Source organism: Suncus etruscus, chromosome 7, assembly GCF_024139225.1.
Source record: "Suncus etruscus isolate mSunEtr1 chromosome 7, mSunEtr1.pri.cur, whole genome shotgun sequence".
Classification (NCBI taxonomy): domain Eukaryota; kingdom Metazoa; phylum Chordata; class Mammalia; order Eulipotyphla; family Soricidae; genus Suncus; species Suncus etruscus.
In genome coordinates, this window is record NC_064854.1 from 131497443 (window position 1) to 131522733 (window position 25291).

Here is a 25291-nt window from a genome sequence, read left to right on the forward strand (position 1 = left end):
TGCTCAGGGGTTACTCCTGGATAAGCGCTCAGAAATTGCCCCTGGCTTGGGGGGACCATATGGGACGCGGGGGGAATCGAACCCCGGTCCTTCCTTGGCTAGCGCTTGCAAGGCAGACACCTTACCTCTAGCGCCACCTTGCGGGCCCCTTATCTTTTTTTTTTAAATGCCAGTCAAATTGAGCAGTGGGGTGGGGTTATATACCAACTTTTGTGATACTAACGTTAATAAGTTCTGATAAACCACTGCCATTGACCAGCCATCGTTGTATTTTTAAATACATTTAAATTAAAAAATTCTCTTGGCGGGACCCATGTTCTGCCCATGCAGTAAATATGCAGTAAGCATGGGAGTTCTGGTTTGTGTCGGTCACGGTATTGACTTAAAATTTCCCACTGAGGATTTCTGTATCCCCAACAGACTAAATTGAAATGCTAGAAAGGGCCAGGAGGACTGTAAAATGGTATTTAAAAACCACGGGGGGGGGGGGGGGGGGCGGGGTGGACTGAGGGTTTTTGGCCAGAGAAATGCCCTGTGAATTCTTACAAAAGGCGCTGGAGTTGTGGTGTCAGCACTAAGCAAGAGCGAGGTGGCCCTGCTCTGGTCTCTCAGCGGAAGCTGCTTTGAGAGTCACAAAGCCAGTGGAAAGATGAATGAGCCACTGCTCTCCTTTCTCCCCCAGACTTTGGAAAGTGTGGATGTCCACTGCTTTGGCCACTTACTTTACGAAATGACGTACGGACGGCCGCCCGACTCAGTGCCTGTAGCCTCCTTCCCCCCTGCACCATCGATGGCTGTGGGTCAGTATGGGGTTAAGCTGCGTCTTCTGGGCCCCAGTATTCCATAGAGCTGCTCACCCCCTTCGAGAGGCCAGGAGAGACACAACCAGTTGCTGTGCTCCCTCTGTGAGGAGTCTGACTCGATTGGAAAGGAAACAGGATCCAAGCGAGCCACTAAGTGCATTTCACTGACATTTCAAACATCTAGTCCCTTGGAACTCTCAGGATCTCTTTGGACTAGGCGTTAGAATTCTGGATACAAGAGGAGGGACGTCAGACTGGTGTTAACTGAAACGAAAGTCAGGACCAGACAACTTGAAGCCAGTCACGCAGGCGCCAGCAGGTATCAGGAGTCAGACCAAGCAATTCTGGAGAGGGACCAGAAGGAAAATAGAGATAAGCCAGATACAAAGCAGACAGGAGCCAAGCAGGGCTGGAGCTGAGCTGAGCTGAGGAAGGCTGTGTAAATGGAGACAGCTGAAAAGGACCCAGAAAGTCTCCCAGCTTCATGAGGGACTGAGGGAGCCTGAATGCAGATGGAAGGCACCTGAGAAGAGGGAGATAGCAACCAGTGTAAACTTATTCAGGGGCCCTTTCATCCCCTTTCATCAACGGGGAGCCCAGAACTCACTGGAACAGAGAAAAGAGGGCATCCTACCCCTCGCACCACACTTTAGGGTTTCTGAGTTGATCCTGCCTGTGTTGGTTCAGTGTCAGATTAGGTGGTTGATGACAACAGACCGCAGGGCCACTTTGTGTTGAATCTGAACAGCTGAGAATGCGCAGTGAACTGTGGTCAAAAAGCCTGCCTGCTTTTGTTTATATCATTTTAAGTGTCAGGCGATGATATAGCGACAAACGGTGTTTTGCGTGCTGGCTTTGATTATGAACCAGCTAGCAGCAAAAGGCCTTTCAGGCTCAAAATACCTTTCACACGTGTATCATTTGGACCCTTTTATGAGAAGAGACCCTTTTGTGAGTGGCCATCGCAAGTCCTCCACCAGTTATCGTTGAGCTCTATTTATTTATTTGTTTGTTTATTTATTTATTTATTTATTTATTTATTTATTTGTGCATGCCAGTAGTAACCACTGCTGAGTGTGACCCTCATAAAGGATGACTCGCAGAGGCAGAAAGGAGGAAAGGAGGGAAGGAAGGAAGGAAGGAAGGAAGGAAGGAAGGAAGGAAGGAAGGAAGGAAGGAAGGAAGGAAGGAAGGAAGGAAGGAAGGAAGGAAGGAGAAGAAGGAAGGAGGGAAGGAGGGAGGGGGGAGGGAGGGAGGGAGGGGGGGAGGGAGGGAGGGAGGGAGGGAGGAAGGAAGGGAGGGAGGAAGGAAAGGAAGAAGGGAGGGAGGGAAGGAAAAGGGAGGAATGAGCTCTATTTAGCTTTCTGTCGGCATGTGGTCTCTGAACCATTTATTTCGAGTCCTCGGCTAACGTCGGTGTTGCCAGCTTCCCCACCCCCATGTAGCCATCTGTCCATGTGTGAAGAGTTTTGACACTGTCCTGATCAGCGGCAAACAGTTGTTGTAAAACAATGTCAGACTTTTCCTCACCAGGCCGATTTCCTGGCACGTTCTCTGGAACTAAAATGTCTGTCTGTTCATTTCTATCAAGTGGCCGTCTTGGAGTCTACGCTGTCTTGTGAAGCCTGTAAAAATGGCATGCCTACCGTCTCCCGGCTCTTGCAGATGCCGTAAGTCTACCCTCTGCCTTGGCTGTGATCTTCCCGTGTGTGCTGAACCGAACCCGGGACTGCTGTCCCCCAGGCCTGCCACTCGAAGGCGGGGTCTCGGTCCGTGTGGTCCTCTGCAGCCAGTGTGGCCTGCTGGCTGGCGGCCAGTTATAACGTTTCCTTTGGCCTCTGCTTCCTAGCTGCATCCTCTGTGCCCTTGACTGTCTGCTGTTTGTGGGCATGGACCTCAGCGTTGTGTGTGCGGAGGTGGCCACGGGTGTGTGGCAGCCCTGTTTCAGTGTACCGGGTGACTTGGAGATGTGGCCAGTGCACAGGGCCTGCCCACTTGGGAAGAATCATGTGTTTCTCACCTCCCGTGCACCTGTGTTGGCATTTACTTAACTGTTGGGCAATGTCTGTGAAACATCAGCCAGGCCCAGAGACTGTGCTAGGGAGTTCGAGGTAGAAGTCCTTTACCTTTAAATAGCGTCTTGAGGGGCCGGAGCAATGGTGCAGCAGCAGAGCTTTTCTCTTGCATACTGCTAACCCAGGATGGACCTGGGTGGTGGTTTGATCCCCCTGCATCCCATAGGGTTCCCCAAGCCAGGGGCGATTTCTGAGTACATAGCCAAGTGTAACCCCTGAGCATCACCCAGTGAGGCCCCAAAACAAACAAACAAACAAACATATATATACAAACAAACATATATGTGTGTGTGTATATATATATATACATATATATATATATGTATATATGTATACAGCGTCATGAGTGGCCAGAGAGATAGCACAGCGGTTGGGCATTTACCTTGCATGTGGCCGACCCAGGAGGGCCCCGGTTCAATTCCCAGCATCCCATATGGTCCTCCAACTTGCCACGGGCAGTTTCTGAGTGTAGAGCCAGGAGGAACCCCTGAGCACTGCTGGGTGTGGCCCAAATAAATAAATAAATAGCATCATGAATAGATCATTGAAGTGGTTGAAGGAGCTCTTTTGAGTCATTAGATGCATTTGCCATCCCTTCATGGAGACGCAGCAGAGTGGCTCAAAGGTGTGCATCTGAGGTTAGACAGACCTGGGGCCACCTGCACTGTACCTGGGTGGGTAACCTTGTACCAGTCTCCTAACCTCAGCTAGAATGTGGGCAAAATTACAGTCCCTGCCTCTGAGGGCTGCTGAGAGGACTTGAAGAGACGATTCCATTCTATGCAAGGCCCTTAATGAATGCTTATTGAATATTAGTTGTGAGTTGTATTTGTCCAGTTTACATTTGTAAGCATTGCATGCCATACACAGTACCCAAGATCCTGGGTTGTGTTTTATTTTGTTTTGTATGGGTGACACCCGGTGGTGCTCAGGGCTTTCTCCTGGCTTTGTACTCAGGGATCACTCCTGGCAGACTCTGGACCATATAAGGTGCCAAGGATCAAATCCCAGTCAACCATCTACAGCACGAATTCAGCTCCTTGCTGTAGTGGTTAAATTCTCTGGCCATAGTACCTAAGTTTTTATCCACTTGTTATAAGATAGCCTCAAATAGTAATTGGGAGGAAGGCAGAGAGCAACTTGAATTCAAAGGAGGTGATGACCTCAGGTTCCCTATTTTAAGAGCCTCTAATCAGGGCAATGTCCTAGGCCCTGATGGATTGTAGGTGCCTACCCCAAGGATGTTTATTCAAATGTTCAGGTAACACGTGGCATTCCTCTCTCCTAGCCAGCCACCACTGACAATAATGTGAACATGGAAAAATAGATGTAGGTAGAAAAGCAAAACCATTTCACTCAAATGTGCAGGAGAAAATGCATTTGTAGTTGGGAGGGACCACATCCACATGGATGCTCTTGAGCCTTTATGTGCGTCCTCCATACCATTTTTCTCCTCATCCTCTGGTTCTTTTTGTTTGTTTGTTTGTTTGTTTTGGGGCCACACATGGTAGTGCTTAGGGGTTGCTCTTGGATCTGCATTCAGAAGTCACTCCTGGGGCCTGAGAGATAGCATGGAGGTAAAGCGTTTGCCTTGCATGAAGAAGGACGGTGGTTTGAATCCCAGCATCCCGTATGGTCCCCCAAGACTGCCAGGAGCAATTTCTGAGCGTGGAGCCAGGAGTAACCCCTGAGCACTGCCGGTGTGACCCAAAAACCAAAAGAAAAAAAAGAAGTCACTCCTGGCAGGCTCGAGGGACTATTTGGGATGCTGGGGATTGAACCCCACCCCGTTCCAGGTTAACCATGCAGAGCAAACGCCCTACAACTGTTCTATCATTACAGCCCTCCAGACCTACATTTCTATTTTTCTTTTCTTTGCAATTCGTTCTACTTATTTGTAGAATTTTAGTTAATTGAGCTCTGGAATAAATTTTATCCATAACTGATGAAAGTGAGTTATGCTGTTTAGACCTATCTGCTGCTTATTAGAAGCAATGTAATGAGTAGCATATAGATAATAGAACATAAATAATGTAACAAATTATAGTGGTAGTATTACCTTCAGGGACCATTAAATTATTGGATGGGGGAGTGAAAGCCCTCCTGGATAGAGGTGCTGGTGGGATTGTTCCTGTTCGGGGAGCAGCTGGCCTCTCGCCACCAGTCTGTTTCTCTTTCCTCTTTTGAGACTCCTAGCGGTTTACAAGATTTTGTTTCATTTTTCCTTAACAGATTATTCAGTGATGTTTTGTTAACCACTTCTGAAAAGCCACAGTTTAAGGTAAGAGATACCCCCTTTTTTGGTTTGTGACGCCAGTAAGCTGGTTTTGAAAGTTGGTGTGTTGTTTTTTTCCTTGAGATATCATTGATAGCTAACATTTTAGTTTTAGATGAAACATATGATTATGTATGTGTGTACTGCAAAATGACCACTAAAATACAGGTAATTTTGTTTGACATCCATCACCACAGTTACAAATTAGATTTTTCGGGCTGGAGTGACAGCACAGCGGTAGGGCAATTGCCTTGTACATGGTTGTCCTGGGACAGACCCAGGTTCAATCCCCAGCATATTAAATGGTCCCACAAGCCTGCCAAGAGTGATTTCTGAGCACAGAGCCAGGAGTAACCCCTGAGCGCCCCCGAGAGTGGCCCAAAAACAAAACAAACACATGTGATTTTTCTTTTGTGTTGTTGTGGTTGTGGTTGTTTTTGAGTCACACTCTATAGTCAGGTAGTCAGAATTTACTCCTGGCTCTTCACTTAGGAAGCACTCTTAGGGGTGCTCACAGGTACCAGAGATCAAAGCAAGATTGGCTATGTGCAAGGCAAGCACTGTCCCATCTGTTTTATCTCTCAGGCCTCTCTCTCTATTTTATTTTATTTTATTTTATTTTGGGTTTTGGGTCACACCTGGCAACACTCTCAGGGGTTACTCCTGGCTCTGCACTCAGAAATGTTCCTGGAAGGCTCGGGGGACTATATGGGATGCCAGGATTTGAACCACCGTCTGTCCTGGATCAGCTGCTTGCAAGGCAAACACCCTACCACTGTGCTATCTCTCTGGTCCGTTTTTCTCTTTTTTAAATTAGTCTTCTCCCGGCCCTCCCTTTGTTTTTAGCACTGTAGTTACAAGGCACTGAGATTGCATTTTGGGTTGCAGGATTCAAACTCTTGAGTTGCAGAACCTGGCCAGGTGCTTACACACTCGGTGGTGTTCACATCTTGGTTGTCATACACCCTTGGCTGCAGTGCTGTCTGTGCTGGAGTCATGTCATTTGCACCAGAAAGATCGCATTCAACATGTGGGGGCCATAGTGCTGTTGATGGAATTTGTGGCCTCGTCTTTGCAGAGAAAGTGCTCTTCCAACCAAGCAATTTTGGGCCCCAGATTGTTTTTCCTTGGGGTAAGAACTTTTGAGATTTAGTCTCTTAACAAATGTATAAGTACACGATAAAGAAAGATTGGCTTGGGCCAGAAGGCAGTATAGCAGATAAGGCACTTTGCCTTGGTTGCAGCTGACCGAGTTTGATCCTTGGCATCCCATATGGGCCCCTAAGCCCAGCCAGCGGTGATCCCTGAGCCAAGAGCCCTAAGTAAGCTCTGAGCACTGCTGGGTGTAACCCAAAAGCCAAAAGAATAAAATAAAATAAATGACTTTAATGCTGTCCATTATACCCCTCTGGCTTTACATCTTTTATACCAGGAAGTTTGTGTCTTTGACCCCTTCACTCAGCTGTCCAAGCAGCAACCTTTCTGTTCTCTGCCTCTGTGACCTCAGTTTGTTTGGTTTTGTTTTTGGTTTTTTTGGGGTTTTGTTTGTTTTGGATTTTTTTTTATTGTTTTTTTTTTATTTATTTTTTTTGTTGTTTTGGATTTTGATATTTTGGTTTAATTGTTTTTAGATGCTTCAGGTCAGTGAGGTCTTAAGCTACTTGTCTTTTTCTACCTGACTTATTTCATATCTAGTCAGGACCATCTGCATCAACCTAAAAACCCAAACCCTACTCTTAACCCCTCAGAGAAAGAAATGACATGCTCAGCAACATAGTGGGCTGTGGTTGGGAAGAATGTAAAAGTATCACCCAGGGGCCAGAGTGATAGCATGGCAGTATGGTGATTGCCTTGCATTTGGACAATCCAGGACAGACCCGGTTCAATCCCTGGCATCCCGAGCCTTCCAGGAGCGACTTCTGAGCACAGAGCCAGCAGTAACCCCTGAGCACCACCAGGTGTGGTCCCCAAAACAAATAAACAAAACAAAGCACAAACAAACAAACAAACAAAAAAGTCATCCAGCAGAAAAAAAAAGTGTCATTTCATGAATTTCAGAAAATAATTGTTTCACTGACAAAACCCGTCTGAAGGCTCTTTTTGTTTTGTTTTGTTTTGTTGTTGTTGGTTTTGGGGTCACACCCGGCAGCGCTAAGGGGCTACTCCTGGCTCCAGGCTCAGAAATCGCTCCTGGCAGGCTCAGGGGACCCTAGGGGATGCCCGGATTCGAACCACCGACCTGCATGAAAGGCAAAACGCCTTACCTCCATGCTATCTCTCCTCTCCGGCCCCTCCTTCCGAAGTTTTAAAGTATTCAGATTACTTGAATTTGCCACTCAGTAAGCATTAACATGTTTTAGTTATGAGAAATGACATCATTATAAAATTTATCCTCCAGCCACTTTTAAGAGTATGATTCGGGCCCGGAGAGATAGCACAGCGGTGTTTGCCTTGCAAGCAGCCGATCCAGGACCAAAGGTGGTTGGTTCGAATCCCGGTGTCCCATATGGTCCCCCGTGCCTGCCAGGAGCTATTTCTGAGCAGATAGCCAGGAGTAACCCCTGAGCACTGCCGGGTGTGACCCAAAAACCAAAAAAAAAAAAAAAAAGAGTATGATTCATAAGTAGTGATGCTCTCATTATTTTTTTTGTTTTGTTTTTTTGTTTTTTGGGCCTCACCCGTTTGATGCTCAGGGGTTACTCCTGGCTAAGTGCTCAGAAATTGCCCCTGGCTTGGGGGGACCCTATGGGATGCCGGGGGATCGAACCGAGGTCGCCATCTTTCCTTGGCTAGCGCTTGCAAGGCAGATGCCTTACCTCTAGCACCACCACACCGGCCCCGATGCTCTCATTATTGTGTAACTATATGAACTTGTTGATTTTGCACACTTAATCTCTGTACCGGTGTTACCCCAAATAGGTAATACAGCCCAGGATGAGGGTGGATTGGGTCTGAGATAATCCAGGGGACAGTAGTGCCTGGAGGGCAATTGGGGACATTTTCTGTGTGTTCACCTAAAGTAGGTATATTTCCCATGGGGCACTGAGTTAATAGTTTTTCTAAAACTGGGGTGATTGGGGCCAAAGGGATAGCACAATGGTAAGGCGTTTGCCTTGCCTTGTATGCAGCCAACTATGGATAGACCCCAGTTCAAGTCCTGGCATCTCATATGGTCTCCTGAGCCTGCCGGGAGCAATTTTTTTTGTTTGTTTGTTTTTGGGTCATACCTGGCAGTGCTCAGGGGTTACTCCTGGCTCTATGCTCAGAAATTGCTCCTGGCAGGCTTGGGGGACCATATGGGATGCCGGGATTCGAATCACCATCCATCCTGGATCGGCAGTGTACAAGGAAAATGCCCTATGACTGTGCTATCTCTGGCCCCTGAAGCAATGGTTCTACGAGGGTCCCCGGAACGGTTGTTCTCCGGGAGGTGGGGGCGGTTTCTTCTGCCAGGTGATTTGGGGATAACATCACAGGGGGATCCAGCACATGTGATATCCTCAGTTCATGTAACAGACTTTTCTTCTTTTCAAAGGGTAGTTATTATCACTTTGTATGTGTATATGCCATGTTTTGTTTATGTATTCAGCTGTTGATAAGACATTTGGTCTTCTCCCACCTCTTGTCTATTGTACATAAAGATACAGTGAACATAAATTGTGCCAATATCTCAATATCCTACTTTTAATTCTCTTAGATGTATACCCCGAGTAGCATTGATGGAATCACAGGGAAATTTTATTTTTCATTGTTTTAGGAACCTTTAGGAACTTCATTTCTTTACTGCTTTTAATGGCATTGGCACCGTTTTTCTTTTCTTTTGTGGTTGTGGTTGTTTTGGACTAAACCTGGTGGTACTCAGAACTTACTCCTGGCTCTGAGTTCAGGCTTCACTCCAGGGGGTGCTCAGGGGACTCTATCCAGGGATCAAACTCAGGTTGGTTGCGTGCAAGTCAAGTGCCCTACCAGCAGTACTGTCTCCCTCGCACCATTTACATTCTTTTCTTGTTGTTGTTGTTTGGTTTGGTTTTAGTTTTTTAATTTTTGGGTCATACCTGGTGTTCTTAGGATTTAGGTCTGTTTCTTTGCTCGGGAATCACTCCTGGAAGGGCTCAGGGGACCAAACTCAGATCAGCTACTTACAAGGCAAGCACCTTATCCGCTGTGCTTTTTCTGCTCCATTCATTTGACATGCGTGACTTTGCACAAGTGCTCAGTGCTCAAATTATTCTATATGTCAGCAAGACTGGTTATTTTCTGGTCGTTGTTGTTGGGGAGCTACTCCTGCCTCTGTGTCCAGGGAATCATGTGGGGTGCCAGGGATTGATCCCACGTAGGTAGGCCATGTAAAAGACATGTGCCCCTACCTTAGGGGCTCTCTCTCTGAATCCTGTGTTCCATGAAATCCTACTTAGATAATGATTTCCAGTTATTTTATCCCTAGGTTACCTTTTTATTCTGTTGATTGACTTTCCTTTGATAGATAGAAAAATTTTAGTGACATTCTATTTGCTCTCGCTACTTATGCTTTTCGTATTCCAGCCAGAAAACAAATGCCAAATCTGATCTTATGAGGCCTTTCTGATATTTTTTTCTTTTAGGAGATTATAGTTTAGGTTTTGGGTTTAGTTCTTCACTTTTCAGCCTTTCTTGGAGAACCATAGAATGCCAGATATCAAGCCCAGAAATCCTACATGCAAAGCATATATGCTGTAGCCCTTTGAACCATTTCTCCTGCCTAGTTCAATTTTTGGTTTTAATTCACTATTATTTACAAAGCTCTTGATGATAGAGTTTCAGGCATTCCGGATTCCTGTTCCAACCCCCACCACTAATTTCAGTGTCTCTCCATCAATTATCTAAAGTTCCCGCCTTTCCCTTTCCCAATTTTTAAAAAGAAATTTTGCTTTTAGTAGTGCCTCTACCCAATAGTGCTTGGGGATTCTGGTACCACTACCAATGGTGGTCGGTATGCTCAGGGCCTGAGATGTTTGGGGTCACCAAGCCTTACTCAGGGGTGCCCAGTGGTATGTCAAAGATCATACTTAGGCCTCCCCTATGCCTGGCATGTACTTGACCATTTGAGCTATACCCACAGCCCTTGCAGTCTAGCTCGCTCGCTCTCTCTCTCTCTCTCTCTCTCTCTCTCTCTCTCTCTCTCTCTCTCTCTCTCTCTCTCTCTCTCTCTCCCTCCCTCCCTCCCTCCTGTTTGTTATTGTGCTGTCCGTGAGCCACACATATTAGTTACAGAGCTGTACACACTTGATTGTGTAGTTTGGTTGCAGAGTGCTGGAATCACAAAGAGGATTGCACTCAGCTCGTGGGGCAGTGTTGTGCGAACTCCAAGCTAGACAAGATCTTCCACTGAGCTTTATTTCCAGGTTCCAGCTTCGGACTCATTTTTATAATATGGCATAAGGAAGGTTCAGTTTAAATTTTCCTAGTCTTGCTTACTGAAAAATATGAAAGGTTCTGTTCCTATTGTGTAGATTGACAGACTAGCCAAAGATCATTTGACTATGTACATGGTTTATTTCTGAGTGATCCATTACATTCCACGGGGCTATTTGTCTGTCCTTACACCAGTAGCGTGCTTTTTTGATTGGTAATATTTTTTTTGAAAACCAGAAATTGTGATCACTAAAATTTTTTTCAAGATGATGTATTCACAGTCCTTTGATAATTATTTGAATTACTCGAAACATGCGCCATGTTTATTTATGTGTTTATTTTATATATTTGTTGCATTGAAAATGCTAATAAGGTGAGTGTTTACCAACAGTGTGGCCTTGATAGGACTCAAATGAACCTGGCCTGGTTCATGAAACTAACTTGATTCCAGGCGTCGTCCTTCTTGACAACCAATTTCTCCTCCATTGCAAACGGAATGTAAGGCGCTTTCCAGCCATGACTCTCAGTGGATTGATTGTATGCTTTCTCTTCTTTCAGATTCCCACAAAGTTAAGAGAGGCATTGAGAGTTGCCAAAGAGTGTATAGAAAAAAGACTGACGGAAGAGCAGAAACAGGTACATTGTATGTGGCTCCTCACCACCTTTTGATCTTTTCAATGTCCCACCCCCTTGCGATGGTGATCACAACGGTTAACTTTCATCTCCTTCTTCATTCCGTAAACATTGCTTGAATGCCTGCTCTGAACCAGGCTCTAGCCTTGATGCCTTGGGGGTTTTTTAGCTTTTGTTTTTTTGTTTTGTTTGTTTTTGGGTCACACCAGCAGTGCTCAGGGGTTGTTCTTGACTCTACACTCAGAAATCACTCCTGGCAGGCTCAGGGGACCATATGAATACCAGAATTCAAACTGGGGGGTTGTCCTCTGAGTTGCGAGGCAACGCCCTGATCACTGTGCTATCACTTCAACCCCTGATGCCCTGAGATCACTGAAACTCACAGTCCTGACCTCCTCCTTTATGTCCAGTGCATTGCAGGTCCTGCTCTAACAATTCTAGGATGAGACAGACAGACAGATAGACTGGTGAAGGGGAAGAAAGAAAAGACAGTGTCATCCTCTGCCATGTTCTGTTTCCAGCCCACCACACCAGAGTGGCCAGGCAGACAGGCTGAGCAGTGGAAGTTTTCCATTCAAATAATTTGATCTGGCAGCTGTGAGAGCTTTTCTTTGCTTACATGTGTGGTGAACTGTGTGGTCTCTTTTAGATTCACCAGCACCGAAGGCTGGCCAGGGCTCAGTCTCATCATGGCTCCGAGGAAGAAAGGAAAAAGAGAAAGATTTTAGCTCGGAAGGTAAGTCTGACCTCCCTCGGATGTCTCCTTGCGGATTCCCAATTACTCCTGAAGAAAGTTCTCGTTACTGGTTGGGACTTTAGTTAATGGCAGATTTCGTGCTATCCCTCCCCGTGAAAGCTAAAACTATTTCCAGATGACTGCTTTTCAGCATTTCAAAAAGAGCCACATAATATCAGGGGAGAATTAGACCATATACTTTCCTGGCTTGCTGGGTTGATTACACCCTAATGGAGTTGGGGTATGATTGGTCTGAGATGGTTAAGTCAGCATTTGGGGTTTTATTTCTACTTTGGTTTTCACTTGTGGCTTCACTGTATTAAGTTCTGAGGTCAAATAGGACTTTGTATGCAGCTAGTTTTACTGTGCCAGGAAATAGTAATATCAGTTCCCAGATTCAGTGTGTTTATTCTTTTATTCTCTCCCCCCTCCTTCTACTTTTGATTTTTAAAGAAATCAAAACGGTCCGCCATTGAAAATAGTGAAGAACATTCCACAAAACACAGCAACTCCAATAATTCAGGTAACTGGCTCAAGGCTGTTGGGGGGACCAGGACCCAAAGAGTTTTGATGCTGAGGACCCATGCAGTGTAGTAAAAAAAATGTGACAAAAGACCTATTTCCCTGAGGAAGGACTATGACAGTTTGCAGAGGCTGACGCACTGGAATGGCTCTCAGAGGTCACGGGGCTGGAATGCAGAGAATAAGATGGTCCAGGCAGAGCTGACATGGGAGGAGCCAAGAGGGTATTACTAAATTTCAATTAGAAGAACTTAGAAAATCTATAAAGTGGGGCTGGAACCATAGCACAGCGGTAGGGCGTTTGCCTTGCACACAGCTGACCCAGGACAGACCTGGGATCAATTCCCGGTGTCCCATGGCCAGGAGCGATTTCTGAGTGCAAAGCCAAAAGTAACCCCTGAGCGTCACCGAGTGTGGCCCAAAAACCAAAATAAAAAGAAAAGAAAAGAAAATCTACAAAGTGGGCTGGAAACATAGCACAGTGGTAGGGCATTTGCCTTGCATGCAGAAAGATGGTGGTTTGATTCCCGGCATCCCATGTAGTACCCTGATTTTTGAGCACAGTGCCAGGAGCAATCTCTGAATGCTTCCAGGGATGGCCCAAAAACCAAAAAGAAAAGAAAATCCACAAGGTGAAGTGATAGTTGGACATATCTCCTGCCCATGATGGAATTTCTCCTGAGAGCTGAAAGGTGGAGACTGAGGGAAACGTGCACTCAGATAACTCTGGAGTGGCCCACACTGGACCACTATCTATCTGTCCCCACTACCCCTCTATCCTCTCCACTGCTGTGGCCACTGTCACTTGTCATTCATTACCAGAGTCAGGTTGAGTCGGGAAGAGATTTCGCATCCCCTTGCACAAGCTAGGAATTGCGCAAAGTTGGTTTCAAAGCAGGCAGGCTGTTGGGAAGAGTGGAAGGCCTGGTGGCCAGGGGAGGATCCTTTCTGCATGGGTCAGAAACCCATGGCCGGGGACCGGAGAGATGGCGCAAGTGGTAGGGTGTTTGCCTTGCATACACTAACCTAGGACGGACTGTGGTTCGATCCCCCCCCCCCCCCCCCCCGGCATCCCATATGGTTCCCCTGAGCCAGGAGCGATTTCTGAGCATCACCGGGTATGGGCCAAAAACCAAACTAAAAAGAAAAGCCCATAGCCGTTGGGTCCAGCCTCAGCCAACTCCATCCCTCCTTGCCTTTCACCGAAGACCCATGCACTAAACCAGCTCTGGCTAGCTCCCACCTCTGCCTCTAACCCCTGAGTTGTGTTTTCTCTCAGCAGGTTCCGGGGCCAGCTCACCTCTCACATCCCCCTCCTCGCCGGCTCCACCCTCTACAACAGGTTAGTGATGAAGTAGCCTGTGTCAGCCCTCTAGTCTCCCAGGTCCCTAACGCTGGGTGGAACAGACCTCTTTCCCTTCCTGCTCTGGCCCGAGCATTTCAGGGATCCCATCATCCGTCCTCCAGACAAACCTGCGGGAGGGCAGCTCAGCAGTGATGTGGGGGTGCTGGAGGTGGGTTCAGGTTTCCACCTTCGGCTGTCACAGGGGAATAGTCGGTTTCAGGCTCTTAGCACCCCCCTGCCTCTGCTAAAGAGTCATGCAGAGCTGCCCCAGGGCTCTCAACGTACACAGATGCTCTGCTGTGTGGGGCCCTGTCCTGGTTCCTTAGCTGTGACAGAGCATTGCTAGTGAGGTGCCTGGGTGAGAGTGCAATAACTGCCCCATTTCTGATTGCCCGCTAACTGTTTCTACTCTGATCTGCTCTAGAATATGTTTGTCACAGAATATTTTTCCTTGACTAGCGCCTTTGTTTCATCTTGATGAATAAAATCAGATTCTGTGAGTTTTGCTGAAATAAAAAGTGGAAAGAACTCACCTTGGAGAACACTTTTATTTTTTTATTATTGATTGATTGATTGCTTTCTGGGCCACACCCAGCGGCACTCAGGGGTTACTTCTGGCTCTGCACTCAGAAGTCAGCCCTGGCAAGCTGGGGGACCATATAGGATGCTGAGAAGTGAACCAAACCGGGTCCTTCCTGAGTTGGCCGCTTGCAAGACAAATGCCCTACCACTGTGATATCTCTCCTACCTGGAGAATGCTTTTAAACATTATATCTGCTTTGATTAAGTGGTCTTATAATGTTTGTTTTTGGCCACACCCAGCAATGCTGAAGGCTTACTCCTTGCTCTGCTTTAAGGGTAGTTTGGGAGACCATATGGGTGACTAGGGATTGTACCCTGGTTTGCTACATACAAGGCACGGTACCCAACGTATTGCTCTGACCTTGAACACATGTTTTATAGGAAACTATTTTGTAACAATACAAGTTCCCTTAAAACACCTGGATCAGGGCAAACAATCTCTCCTTTAACTCTTTAAGCAAGTATCACAAGAGCTGACGCTGCCATTCAAGTTTCCACCTGTGCTTGGGAAAACTATCATCAGGGGTCTGAAAGGACAGCCGTACACTAGGACTGTTAGAGTTGTAGGTGCCATATTCATTAAGACTTAAAGGAGCCCCCAGAGCTCCTAAGAGTTTAAGCTGAGCACTTTCGAATACTTTTCACTGACCTCCCAAAAGAACAAGCAAATCTAAAGGGAGGACCCGCTACCTGCTGGCATGATTTGACTTTCGGCTACTGGGTCTCCTCTGCAGGAAGAGGAGGGTGACCGGTAGTTTCCTATACTGTTTTCTGAGGCCAACCTGACTCAGGGTGTATTGTGTTTGAGTGTGTGTGTGTGTGTGTGTGTGTTTTGGTTTTTGGGCCACACCGGCGGTGCTCAGGGGTTACTCCTGGCTATCTGCTCAGAAATAGCTCGCCAGGATTCAAACCAACCACCTTAGGTCCTGGATTGGCTGCTTGCAAGCCAAACACCACTGTGCTATCTCTCCAACCCCTGAGTGTGTGTGTTTTGACAATATGTCTGGGGGGGTGGTGTTTTGAGAGAGAGAGAGAGAGAGAGAGAGAGAGAGAGAGAGAGAGAGAGAGAGAGAGAGAGAGAGAGAGAGAGAGAGAGGGGAGAGGGGAGAGGGGAGAGGGGAGAGAGAGAGAGGAGAGAGAGAGAGAGGTGTTTTATTCTTGGTGTGTTTTTTTCTCTTCCCTGTCTGGCTTTGTCAGCAGATTTTACAAGAAAGCCTTCATATATCGATCAAGACAGAAAACAGACTTCTCTGTCTTTTGTAAAGGTGACTTGTTCAGGCAGGCTGCTGACAGCCACTGCTCAGGCTGCCTAGAAACAGCTTGTAATTTCATCCCCCTCAGATATATTAGGGTCATTCAAGAATTAACCATGAGGGCCAGAGCAGAGGCACAGCGGTAGAGTGTTTGCTTTGCACGAAGGCAACCCAGGACAGACTCTGGTTCAATTCCCGGCATCCCATGTGGTCCCTGAGCCTGCCAGGAGAGATTTTTGAGCACAGAGCCAGGAGTAAACCCTGAGCATGCTGGGTGTGACACCCCCCCCCCCCAATTTTTAATAATGAGAGTCAATGTTGGAAAAATTTCATCTGATGTATTGTGGGAAGTGAATTTGGGCAGAGGGCAGTATTGTCAGGATTCTGAGGGAAAACCTGTGTAAGGTCCTAAACACAGTGATTGGTTGAGTTTAGAAATTTCCAACCCCTTTAGCTCTATTTTTTTTTTTTTTTTTTTGGTTTTTGGGCCACACCCAGTGGTGGTCAGGGGTTTCTCTTGGTTCTGCGCTCAGAAATCGCTCCTGGCAGGCTGGGGATGGGGGGGCATATGGGTTGCCAGGGATATATGGGTCTATCCCTGGTTGGCTGCTTGCAAGGCAAACGCCCTACCACTGTGCTATTGCTCCGGCCCCATAGCTCCATCAAAATCAATTTTGATGAAATTGCTTCAACCCAGAGTCTGTATTCCGACCCTTCTGAGCATTTGTTAAAATGCAGCTCAAAAAGATGCCTGTTAGCCTCCAGCTTCCTTCAGGCCCTTAATGAGGCATCCCATTGTGTTGATCCACTGAGCTTCTTGAGTTGCTTTTAGCAAGAGGCTGTTGTACCAGGCTCAGGGACTGGCAGAGATGGATGGACAGACAGCTGCCCCTCACCACACCCCCCACAGCACAAGCCAGGAGTAACCCCTGAGCAATGCTGGGTGTGGCCCAAAAACCAAAAAAAAAAAAAAAAAACCAAAAAAAAACAAGTCACATCTCTGATGCCTCTCAGAAGTTCCAAAAAAACTTCTGAGACATCGCAAACAAATGTGTTCAAGGAGTTCGGCCACCATGGTTTCTTCTTTAATCATTTGCCCATATCCCTTGTTCCTTCCTGCAGGGCATAACTCTCAACCACCCAGCCACATGCCCAGCTTCCATAGCGCCCCTGCATAAAGGATTTCTGCCTATGGCCAGAGCAGTAGCACGCTGTAGGGCATTTGCTTTGCACGCGCCTGACCCAGAATGGATGTGGGTTCGATCCCCGGCATTCCATATGGTCTCCTGAGCCTGCCAGGAGTGATTATTTCTGAGCGCAGAGCCAGGAGTAACCCCTGAGTGCTGCTGAGTGTGGCCCCAAAACCAAAAAAAAAAAAAAAAAAAAAAAGAATTTCTGCCTGAGTGAGTAGTTTTCTGACAAGCAACAACCTAAGGTTCTTTCTCAGGATACAAGAGACTGCACTGTGTAGCATTACTCTGCAGCTCCATAGGAAATAGTCACTTAGCCACTGAATATTGTGTGTGTGTGTGGGGGGGGGACACCCAGCAGTGCTCAGAGTTCCCTTCATATAGTGCTGGAGGTCCACGAGTTGCTGGGGATTGAGCCCAGGCCTCAGGGGTGTGAGGAATGAGTTGGAGTCCTTTACACTGTCTCCCCCATTTCTCAGGAAATTCCCCCTGGCAGGTGTCTCAGGCTGGCTCTGCCCTCGAGGGTTCATTCGACTGGGCGAGCACAGCCTCAGCCTCAGGAAGCAGCAGTTTCTGGCTAGTCAGAAGCCCCTTGGGTAGACTTTCTCTCTTACTTGCTACCTATCTTCTTGGAACTGCATTTGCTGGGGATCTATGTCTCTATTTTATTTATGTCTAATTTTAAAAATTACTTAAAGGGGCCGGAGCTATAGCAAAGCCATAGCAGAGCCAGGAGTAACCCCTGAGCCCCGCCAGGCGTGCCCCCCCCCCAATAAAGAAAATGAAAGAGAAGAAAGCTAAAAAAGAAAAAGTAATGTAACAAGTACATTTATGAAAATCATTGTGTCTCTCAGAAATCATTAACGTAATGTCAGAAGTCTTGTTAGCTATCTATTCTGTTAAACTGTTGTATTCCTATAGAGATAGTAGGGATAACAGCCTCAAATAAATTCAAATTCATTTCATCCCGAAGTTCAAAGCACTATTGCTGATTACTTTTAGGGGTGTGTACTCAGCTGCCAGATCTCCTGGAAAAAGGAAGATGAGGGACAAAACAAAAAAGAGAGGGATAAAGGGAAGTTTTATATCTTGAGAGTGGGAGGCAAAACAACCTCTTTGGCATAGGAAGAGAGTGAAAGAGAAGGAGTGGAGAGAGAGAGAGAAGAGGGAGAGAAAGTTAATGAAAAGGGTATATAGAAATAAAATGCAAGAAAGGGGAAGGATTTATAAAGGCTTTTGAACCGTCTGGAATTCCTCTTGCCAAGTCACAGCCAGAAACCCACTCTGAACTGATTTCCCTGGCCATAAGAATAGCCACTTTTGGGAGATAGCATGGAGGTAGGGTGTTTGCCTCAGAGGCAGAAGGATGGTGGTTCGAATCCCAGCATCCCATATGCCCCCCACCCCCCCAGCCTGCCAGGAGCGATTTCTGAGCGTAGAGCCAGGAGTAACCCCTGAGTGCTGTCGGGTGTGACCCAAAAACAAAAAAACAAAAAATGAAAAACAGACAAAAAATAAAGAATGGCCACTTTTTTTTCACCTGAGGAAATAACGGGTCTGCCCTGTGGTATTTGTTTGTGGAGCAGGTTGACTCTGCCCTTCTGCTACTTAGGCCTCCTCCCTTACTTGCAACAAGCGTGTGGACTCAGCTCTGAGTGCTCTATTGGCCCTCTCCAGCACAGCTCTGATCTCTCCAGCTTCCTCCTAGTGCTGGCTCAGTCAAGATCAGCTGGTCTGGGTCCCACTGGACTCACATCTTGGCCACTCCCCACATGAAGGCTCTTTTCTTGGGTAGTTAGGCAGGTTCACCTTCAGAATTCTGGATTCACTATTAGGAAAAATACTTTTCTTTCATACCTAATTTTTAATCTTGTCTGACAAAATATAAGAAATGTCACCTCACTTTTCTCTCTCTTTTTGTTTTTGTTTTTGGGCACTTGGTGGTTACTCCTGACTCTGGGCTAAGAAATTGCATGGGGGAACATATGGCATGTCAAGGATGGAACCCGGGCCCGTCCCGGGTCAGCCATATGCAAGGCAAATGCCCTACTGTTGTGCTATCACTCCGGCCATCTCTTTGTCTTTTTTTTTTTATAACCTAAGGTGTTTATTACGTAAGAATTTTACCAGTGTAAGCATTATTAGCACCTCCTCTAAGCTGCATGGCGAGAGCCACCGATTGTATGGTGGAACTTGTGACCCTTATTTAACAGGCCACGGCTTTTGTGGCCTAAAAGATGTCAGCCCGAGCATCTTCCTGTACGTGTAACTGGTTTTCGATCTGTTGGGGATCAGGATTTATTTTGTTAACTTGATGGAATGGATCGATAAAGGTAACCTCCAAGAATTTGTATGTGGAATCTTCACCAACCCAGTAAGAATTCAGGATCTCAGAGTCCCACGTGGCATTCAGCTCGCATATGAAGTATGAAGCCATAGTATGAAGGTTCAGGAAAACTAGAACTGGTCTCACCTTGACTCCTGGTCTTGCCTTTGGCACCCGAAGTTGCGACCACTTTGGTGCAGACAAACCTGATAATGAACGTAACCTTGCTTGACCTTGCAGCCCACTGCAATGCTGGAGGTACTGCTAGCATCTCATTCACAGCATCCTCCTGCTGATAACTCCAGTGCTGCTAGGTGTACTTCTAGGCGCCTCTCTTGGCTTACTTACCAAAAAGGAAAAAACTTGCTTTATTTTCCTCTTAACGGTCTCACAGCTTAAACTAATGCTAGTTGCTAATTTACTTCTTATGCCCCTGGATAGTCAGTGTGGTGCTCAGGCTCTTTCACCTTTACAAAGGCCAGTAAGTCTCCATCTTGGATGGGAGAAGAGGTACTTGGAAAGTACCAATGAACTCTAAATTTTTCTCCCCTCTGGAAAACTGTCTATAGTAATAGAAACAAATCTTTTCTCAGTATATGCCCTATGGGAAGTAAAATCAGCACAAGTCTTCTAAAGTGAGTGTTGTGCTTGTCAATAAATAAGAATAGCACCTAACAGACTCAGGGGCAGGCAGGAAGAACGTTATAAAGAAAGTGACTCATTAACACCTTCACTGAGTTCAAAAAGGGTCGTGGTGGCATTTTTAAGCCAGTGCGTTTTGTGATTAACCTAAGTATCCCGGTTGGACAGCAAGAAAAATCTGCATGCGATTCAGATGAACATTTTACTGTCTCTGTCTGTTGGGTTAATTGGCACTAAAACCTGAATAATGACTTGTCCCCTCTCTCTCTCTTTGCTGTCTTCAGTAGAGCATGCGCCATTCTGAACATGACTTTTCGGTAAAGTAAGCGATATTGATTTCTCTACTTTAAAGATGCTCTGTTTCAGAGTGAACAGAAGTGGGACCCAGAAATGGTCACCAAATTAATGAGCAAATGGCAAATCAGATTTGAGGCGATTTCCTTGTCTAAACAATCAAGTGAAATACGGCATCTTTAAAACTTCCCCAAGTGACTTCCATTCCATTTCATCAACATCCATTTCATTTCCATTGTGATCCTTCAAAACCTTTATTTTCACTCTGATTTTTGTTGTATCGTGCAGCTCTAAACTTTGTAAACCAATTGCATGGCATTTGAGTCTTTTAATTTTGGAAACCAGGACTTCACATTTCTGGGCACCTCATTACTCTGACAAAGGGGAAAGGATATTAGACCGCTAAAATCTTGGCTAGAGGGGCACAATTGGCAAGCCTTTATAACCGAAAATAGGGTGAAAATGTTCTTTTTAAAGCGCCCTTAATAGTTTTTGAGGGGCAGGAACAACAGTACACAGAGATAGGGTGCTTACCTTGCATGTGTCTGACCCTGGTTTTATCCCCAGCATCCTCTATGTCCTCCTACCTACACCAGGAATAATTTCTTAGTGCGGTCAAGAGAAAGATCTGAACACCCCTGGGGAGACACCCCCACGTACACATACAAAAAAGTTTCTGATTTGGGATATAAATTCAGTTTCTTCATCTGGGGTGAAGGGCAAAGACAGCTCCCCAAAGCAGGAGGCTGCTTTCTTCTGAAGTTCCTGCTATCCATCCCCCGTCGGAGATAATGGACAACTCTACTTGGTTCTGTTGGCCAGATCAGCTCCCACCTCTATAGATTACCTAGTATAAAATCTGACTTGAAAGAAAGAGGCCTCCCAGATATCATTCCCATGACTCTGGCACTGATGATTCTAGCAATATCCTATGTTCTTATGGGAATAGTCTGTCCTGACTCAGGGCTTCCAGTGGACACTAGGTTACCATGATTTGGAGGATGGGATTCTGGAGAGGGTGGAGTAGTTGGATCTAAGAGTCCACCATGTGCCTAACAAATAATGAGATAGAGAGGTCAGTGATAATTTTAATTCATATAGATTATAATCATGATGAGCTGTTTGGTGGCATCTCTCATCCTGGGTTGTTTTAAGCCTTTACTCAAAACCTGGTGAGTTCAGCCTGCGGTCACTCCAATGTGGACCAGTCTGGTCTCGTCTGAACATACCCTGCTCTGGTCAGGTTTCAGGCTCCACGGACAGAGGGGCTTATTCACATCTGAGAAGTGGACCTCAGAGTTAGGCAGTTGTTTCTAAGCTTGTTTCTCAGCAGGCCAAGTGCCAGCTCTGCCTGGGGTCCTTTTCACCCTCCTCTCACGTTCTCCATTGTTATTTTGGTGTTATGTGTAAGCCTTGTAGGCCGAGACAGAGTGTGCCTTCTCTGGTACTTGACTGGAGTCTCCCCTGGCTTTTTCCCTTCCAAACTGTTGAGGTGATGTTCTAGCCTCCTGTGCCCTAATCATCTATATCGTCTTTAAAACTCAGTTGTCATAAATAAGCCCAGTGAGAAAAAGTAGACCTCAAGAGACATTAGACCCTTTGAGAATTCAGTGTCATTGAGCAGACATCAGGGTGACTTTTTTACCCCTAGAATGAGCATTTTGTCCTTTCTCACAGCCCCTGGATCATGGGTTACTTCTTCATTCTGACACTTAAGAGGTTCACCTGAAGTGCTAGCAGGTCAGCCCTTTACTTGAAAATAAAGATCCTTTAGTCAAATGCCACCATCCACTCCCAAAGTCGAATTGTGGATTTGTACTTCTAATTTTGAGCACCCATTATTACAGCCAAAGTTGAAGGTGAATTCTTCATGAAGGGCAGAAAGTTCACTTCTGGGTTGAGATGGCAGTCCTGTTTTCCTCTTGGGCTTAAGGACATACCCGTTCCTAAGTGACTGGTTTCGTTGCCATTAGGAGAACACATACATTATTGTTGCTTGTCTTCATCTGAAATTTATGGACTCATGCCAGGTTCTAGCACAATCTGAGGCAGAACTGCGAGCACTCATTCTGGTATCCATTAGCCCGTGAATGTCGGATCAAAGTCTTTTTGCCCTTTTCTGGCATTGGGGTTGGGATCACACTGGCATCCTTTCATGACTCCAGACTCTTGTCTGTAGTCATATCCCAGGCTCCTTCAGAGGCAATGTCCCCTCTGCCTTGTACTTCACTGGTCACAGTCCAAATCCCCCTTCAGAGTTTTTAGGTCACATCCAAGCTCTGGCTGGTTCTCCATACTTCAACTATTATTATTTTAAGTTTAAAGTCTTTTATCTTTGTAAAACTATGTCATAAAGCCAAGAACACCCCCCCCCCCGGCATAGGACATATTACAATTCCATCCATCATTTGCTTTGTCGAAAGCAATGCCAGTTACATGCTGTCCATTTGTCTGTATTGAGTCTTCATTTGTATTGCTTTCTTATGATTTGAAAATTCCAAGATGGCAGAGCATGAATGTATGTATCTATCTGTGTGATTCTTTAATTTCAGCTGCCTTAGGTTTGGGTAAAAGATGTAAAGGGAGGTAAGTGGTTTTCGATGAAATAAAAGACTTTAACACTTGCCTACTGGATTAGTTAAGAAGGATGCCTTTACCTAAATACTGATGGGTGGCTGTGAAACACTCACCCATATTCACTCCAGTTGTAGTTGCTATTTGATATCACTGAAGTTTTACTGGGGAGGTTGGGCCAGAACCTCCTAGAATGCCTCCTGCTACAAGCCTAGCAGAGGTAAGAGGGTAAGCAGAGATTACCAAGCACAAAGTTTGCAGGCGAGGAAGCCACTGTTACATAGGCAAGTTCTTCAGGGCGGGACCTTCTGTACCCATTGATTTTGCTCTGAAAGAACAGTTCACTGATTCAAAACAAGCAGCCAATGTCACATGCCTGGACTCTACGGGACATTTTAGCTACGTGTGCAGTTTCCTTTTCCTTGCATATCAGGGTCGAACTTGACATTCCAGTCACCACATGTTTCAGCGAAAATGTCAGGGTCAGATATGGCCTTTGAGATTCTGGGTTGGGGCCACAGTGGAAAGAAAGAAGAGTGCTTGACGGAGACTCTTCCCTAAGAAGGCCAGTCTGGGGGCCGGGTGGTGGCACTAGAGGTAAGGTGCCTGCCTTGCCTGCGCTAGCCTAGGACGGACCGAGGTTCGATCCCCCCGGCGTCCCATATGGTCCCCCAAGCCAGGAGCGACTTCTGAGCGCATAGCCAGGAGTAACCCCTGAGCGTCACCGGGTGTGGCCCAAAAACCAAAAAAAAAAAAAAAAAAAAAGAAGGCCAGTCTGGAGGGAAATTCCCCTTCCCTTGATTCACATTGTTATTAGCAATTTGCATTTTTCAAACAACCCAGTAGAAAATTATTATTCCAGGCAGCCTCAGGGAACCGCAGAACCCAGCTGAGTGGGTTGTCATTGCCTGGCAAAGCAAATCCCAACCTTCAAGCTCTTCAGTGCTCAAGAGCTGTTTCTCCCTCAGAGTAGCCGATGAGAGTTCCACTCTCTCATTGCTAGCTCAGGAGCAAAGAGAATGACTAGGGTGTAAAGTAGCCCATGAAACTTTAATTTGGGAACTATTAAGGTTCTGAAAACTAGAGCATCGTTTACGCAGAAAGTCGCTGTGTGGTTTCCTATAAAATCTTTTAAGGAAATCGCAACCTTCAATTCTTCTTTGATGTCTCTAGCTTTTTTGTCCATTATCTTGTTAAAAAATAACATTTGGTATTGGGTCTCCTGAACTCTTCGCCCCCAAGGAAACAGCTGCAGTGTAGGCAGGACTGACAGTAGCTTGCATGCAGGGATGAAGAGATTCCTCTGACTGTCTCCCCTTTTCTCCCACAGGGTTATCTGCCTTCCCACCGCCGCCTCCACCGCCACCGCCACCGCCACCACCAGCAGCTCCCTTGCCCCCTGCGAGCCTGGGCACGGAGGGGCCCGCACAGCTCCTGCCCCAGGCTGTGAATGGTGTGGGCCGAGGGGCGTTGCTCAGCTCCATCCAGAATTTCCAAAAAGGAACCCTGAGGAAAGCCGAAACGTGTGATCACAGCGCTCCCAAGATAGGCTAAAGCTTTCTTTGTGTGTTTACACTGGGAGGGAAGGGCTTGATTTTTTTTCCTCCCACCTCTTTTAAGTTCCCTGTTCCCAGACGAATAATTGCCGAGCCAGTTATAGCCACAGACGGTTCCACAGATGCTGATGTAAGAAGTTTTCAAGAGAGAAATATTCCATAAAGTCAGGCAGGCACTGCTGCATTAAGAAATATTACTCCTGGGGGCCAGAGTGGCAGCACAGTGGTAGGGCGTTTGCCTTGCACGTGGCTGACCCAGGACAGCAGAGCCAGGAATAACCCCTAAGCACCGCCAGGAGTGGGCTCCCCCACAAAAAAAAAGAAAAAAGAAATATTTCCTTCTTTATTACTTTTTGTGTGAGTGTGTGGTTTTTGGGTCACACCCGGCAGTGTTCAGGGGTTTTTCCTGGCTCCGTGCTCAGAAATCGCTCCTGGCAGTCACAGGGGACCATATGGGACACCAGCAGGATTCGAACCGATGACCTTCTACATGAAAGGTAAACGCCTTACCTCCCTGCTATCTCTCTGGCCCCCTTTATGACCTTTTAAAGGAGTCCTGCCTGCTCATCCTCTAACGGGACGGGCATGGGGTGAGGCTGCAGCATTGGGAATCGGTATTTCTACCAAGCGAAGCAAACAGAGTGACCAGACCCAGTCACAGCAGTGAATGGCCCTGACAGCTCCAATGAGGGTTTCTCTCCGAGTTAATTGACTTCTTTCCTGAGGCATTACCTGGTTATTTTCTAACCGTCACTTTTGCTTCCTTAATCTCATCTGAAGACAAGACTGTCGCCTCAGGCTTAGTTACATTGCTGAGTCAGAGGCAGTCGAATTCTTCATTTTCCTCTCCAATAAAACAGGAAGGTCCAATGTTCTGGACGTCCCAACAGGAAATCCACTGTGGTGTAGGACTCAGGACAGCGAAAGCAACTACTGCTAGGCTTTGTACAATTCCTTTCAGTTAGAATGTATTGAGTGGACAAAAAAGAAAACGTTATCAGAAGCTCTTGCCCTTCTTAATTCTCAGCAATGAAGTCAAGTTTGGGGTTTGGGGAGTAATAATATTATATAGTACAAGGAAATTTGGCATCTTT

At 46.3% G+C, this 25291-nt stretch overlaps 1 protein-coding gene across 7 annotated transcripts in view; it reads left to right on the forward strand.

The window, feature by feature from the left end:
* PXK (PX domain containing serine/threonine kinase like) overlaps positions 1-24528 on the forward strand; it is a 94876-nt gene extending 70348 nt beyond the window's left edge. For 2 of the 7 annotated variants that reach the window (XM_049776197.1, XM_049776202.1), the window contains exons 11-18: positions 683-800; positions 2395-2473; positions 5111-5159; positions 11103-11180; positions 11827-11913; positions 12367-12436; positions 13718-13777; positions 23972-24528. In XM_049776197.1, the coding sequence (XP_049632154.1) occupies positions 683-800; positions 2395-2473; positions 5111-5159; positions 11103-11180; positions 11827-11913; positions 12367-12436; positions 13718-13777; positions 23972-24195 (765 nt within the window). In that variant the 3' untranslated portion in view covers positions 24196-24528. Of the gene's footprint in view, positions 1-682; positions 801-2394; positions 2474-5110; positions 5160-11102; positions 11181-11826; positions 11914-12366; positions 12437-13714; positions 13778-20057; positions 20091-22619; positions 23214-23971 lie in introns of those variants that run through there. The other 5 variants (XM_049776199.1, XM_049776201.1, XM_049776198.1 and 2 more) reach the window with 5 other exon arrangements.
* The last annotated feature ends 763 nt before the right edge of the window (positions 24529-25291 follow it).